This window comes from Musca vetustissima, unplaced genomic scaffold (assembly GCF_032173495.1).
Source record: "Musca vetustissima isolate MV318-11 ecotype Yass unplaced genomic scaffold, APGP_CSIRO_Mvet_v1 utg796, whole genome shotgun sequence".
Lineage (NCBI taxonomy): Eukaryota > Metazoa > Arthropoda > Insecta > Diptera > Muscidae > Musca > Musca vetustissima.
Genome location: NW_026878527.1, coordinates 30458 through 33582, shown reverse-complemented (window position 1 = coordinate 33582; position 3125 = coordinate 30458). Strand labels below are relative to the sequence as shown.

General features: G+C 36.4%; 1 protein-coding gene across 1 annotated transcript; it reads left to right on the top strand.

Moving 5' to 3' along the window:
* Positions 1 to 1733: 1733 nt before the first annotated feature.
* Positions 1734 to 2781, top strand: LOC133323262 (uncharacterized). The gene is made up of 2 exons (XM_061532204.1): positions 1734 to 1748; positions 1816 to 2781. The coding sequence occupies exons 1-2, from the start codon at positions 1734 to 1736 to the stop codon at positions 2779 to 2781; spliced, it is 981 nt and encodes a 326-aa protein (XP_061388188.1).
* The last annotated feature ends 344 nt before the right edge of the window (positions 2782 to 3125 follow it).

Sequence of the window (3125 nt, the reverse complement as noted above, 5' to 3'; positions counted from 1 at the left end):
AACAAAGGACAGAGAGTAAGCCGTTTTTAGTCTCTTTGGCTCCTTTACTGAGAAAAGTAAACAGATAACATTTTGTAAGATTTAGCAAATAAACAGCTGATTCAAGAAAACATTTGATTTGCGCCAAAATAAACAAAGGACAAACACAGTTATTTGTATTGAATTTAATATTAAAAATAAAATGAACAATAAAAGAAAAATTGATTTGGTATGTTCCCCGGGAACATTTAAGCTTCCTGCACCAATACATTGCCCTCTATCTGGAACTTTCCTAAAAATATATAAGGAATTAGTTTCTAATTTAATGAAACTTTGCATTACTTACGAATTTTCTTCCATTTTCAGTAATTTTTATACAACTTAACTTCAAATTGAACTTTGCAAATTAAAAAAATGTTTTGAATAATTTTTGTGTTTGGTCATAAAACAGCTGATCCAAAAACGCTGAGTTTGCAAAATCTTACTGAATAAAATTCTTTCAGTAAACTCCAGTAAGTTTGTTGTTGTTGAACTGTGAAACTTGCTCTCTCACTTGACTCTCTTTTACTGGATTTTTGGGTAAGCAGACAACATTTAGTAACATTTGGTAACAACTGTTACCAAATATCGAGTAAACAGACAGAGCTTATGTTATATTTGACAGAAGAAGCCACAACCTATATATTGTCCTATCTTGTATTATTGTACCAGGGTATATAATACTAACGATGAGTCATATGCAGTTGTTGTTGCTGCTGTATCAATAAAATCTTTTAAAAGCATTACCAAAAACTATCTGTGTTTTAGAAAGTCGTGAATTTACTTCAGCCTGGACGATTTTTTATACTGACATTCATTGGAATGAAAATTACAACCACACTAACCTAAATGTGGACCAATATTGATTGCCTCCCAATCGGAACCCAAAGAGTCAAACTATAATCAATTCGTTTTGAAAACGTTCACAAATCCAGTGGATTATATTTGACGTATACACTATGGAAGTGACATTTGAGATCGAATGGAGTTTGTAAATCTGAACGCACTTTTACCTATTTTTTAGATAATTGCGTTAAGACTCTAAATAGGCATATTTGGCTGTTCTCAAATAATAACGACAAAAGCACAACTCCGTCATTTACACGATACAAATCGAGGGCGGAATAATCGATAACTATGAGATGATACAACTCACGTTCTTCCGCTTAGGAATTTCGTTTAAAAAGAACGTTGACTGTTATAGTTGCCGTCAAATTTTAAATAATTCTCGAAGAGGTTAAAACTTTGCTCTTTGGTCGTACGTTTGATCCGGAGAGCGAAGCAATCCATGAATGAACTATTAGGGTCTGAAGTAACCCCTTGCCCCTTGATTAGAACCCCTAACTACAAAGCGATTGTTGGCAATAGAATGGCATACGTGTAGTGTAATAATGGAGTCAGAGTGCGCACACACACTCACTCACGCACAGAATTCACACCTAGTCTCCAAATGTTTGGCTAAACAATGAAACGTGCTTCTTTATCGAACTTCCGTTCAGAATTGAGAGTCTTTTTTGCTCCGCCAGCTCGTGCATTTTGTAGAGCTTATAAAACGTCTGCTTTTGCCATAAACTTAGTTTAGACTGCTGCTAGTAACGACTTGTTAACATACCTCGTTTCTTTAGTTCTTGGCCATTGTTAGTTGTTATCGGTCATTCTTTGCGTTAAGTTTTTTGTCTTCTTGGCTATTGTAAACTATTTATGGAACGTGCAAAATGCAGCTAACAAAGGTAAGTAGATCTACTACAGCTCAACATAATGCGATAGAGGAAATTGATTTGTTGACTAAATTTCCAGAAAAGTACCGAACTAATTTTGGCAGCGACGTTTTGTCTATTGACGGTCACACCGACTGGGGCATATCCCAGCAGTTGTTTCGAATGTGAAGAGGAAGTATGGGAGGAAGTGCCATGCGATGAAATTCCAACGAATAGTACCACAACCTATCCAACCACGCCCTATGTTACCACCAGTACACCTAAAACGGAAACTACAACTACTTCGACCACTACGACTACAACTCCTTATCCGGCTACAACGACAGCGTCGGACACTGATCCCTATAAAAAGTGCTACTGTGAATGTAAAACCGGTTGCAAGGAGTTCTGTCGCAAAGTTATTCACAATCCACAAAGTAAAAGTCAAATAATCCAGATAACGGAGGTATCTAAGCCCTTGCCTCAAGGCCGTATTGAGTCGACGTATTATCATAGCAGGAAATTAGTTCCCGCTGTACCATACCCACACCCCCATCCACCACCGTCGTATGAGCATCCTGAAGTTTATGAAGCTCCTCCAAGTGTTCGTGCACAAAAGCCACTAGCCGAAGTGTATAATTCGGTTCCTTACTATAGTAGCTCAGTTTCGGAACCCCACAATTATGGCCGTGACTTGAGCAACGCCTATAACGACAATAAATATTTGCCAAACCTCTCATATCGTAATAAACACGAAACCTATTATTACTCATCGCCTGAAACGGACCTGTCCGACTTGCCGTCACACTTTCAGAAATTATACTCGCAGGCAATCCAAGATTTGGAAAATGAGAATTACAAACCCAACAGTATACCCAAATTACCGGACTACAACTCGCATCCGTGTCAAGAAGCTGGCAAATTTTCATCGCCAGTTCCAGTTGACAGTGTGAGGTACTCCGACAAATATTATGACTCGCTTTATTCCAATTCCGATACATACGCCTATTACGATGACTTTGGAACGATTGCAGAAAATCCACATCATTCTTTACTGTACAAGTGATATATGTATAGCAGTAGTACCTTATGAAACCTTAACGATAGTTTACTAATATTTATTAAAAAAAAATACTAATTTTAAGAAGATGTTAATAAAATGTACATAATAATTGTTATCATTGTCGTTTTGTGGTTTTTAAAAACTTAAAAAAAATAGGCTTCTTTGATATGGAACTTATACCAAAAGTTGGAATGACACATATGGGAAATTACAAAATTCTTTTAAAATTCCATAAAAAATGTCGATTTTTTTTTCTTTTGAAGCACATTCATGATTTTTGCTATATAGGTTAAGGAAAATATGCTGATTCGAAATCTGTTCGGATGCTGCGCACAAAAGTTATAGCG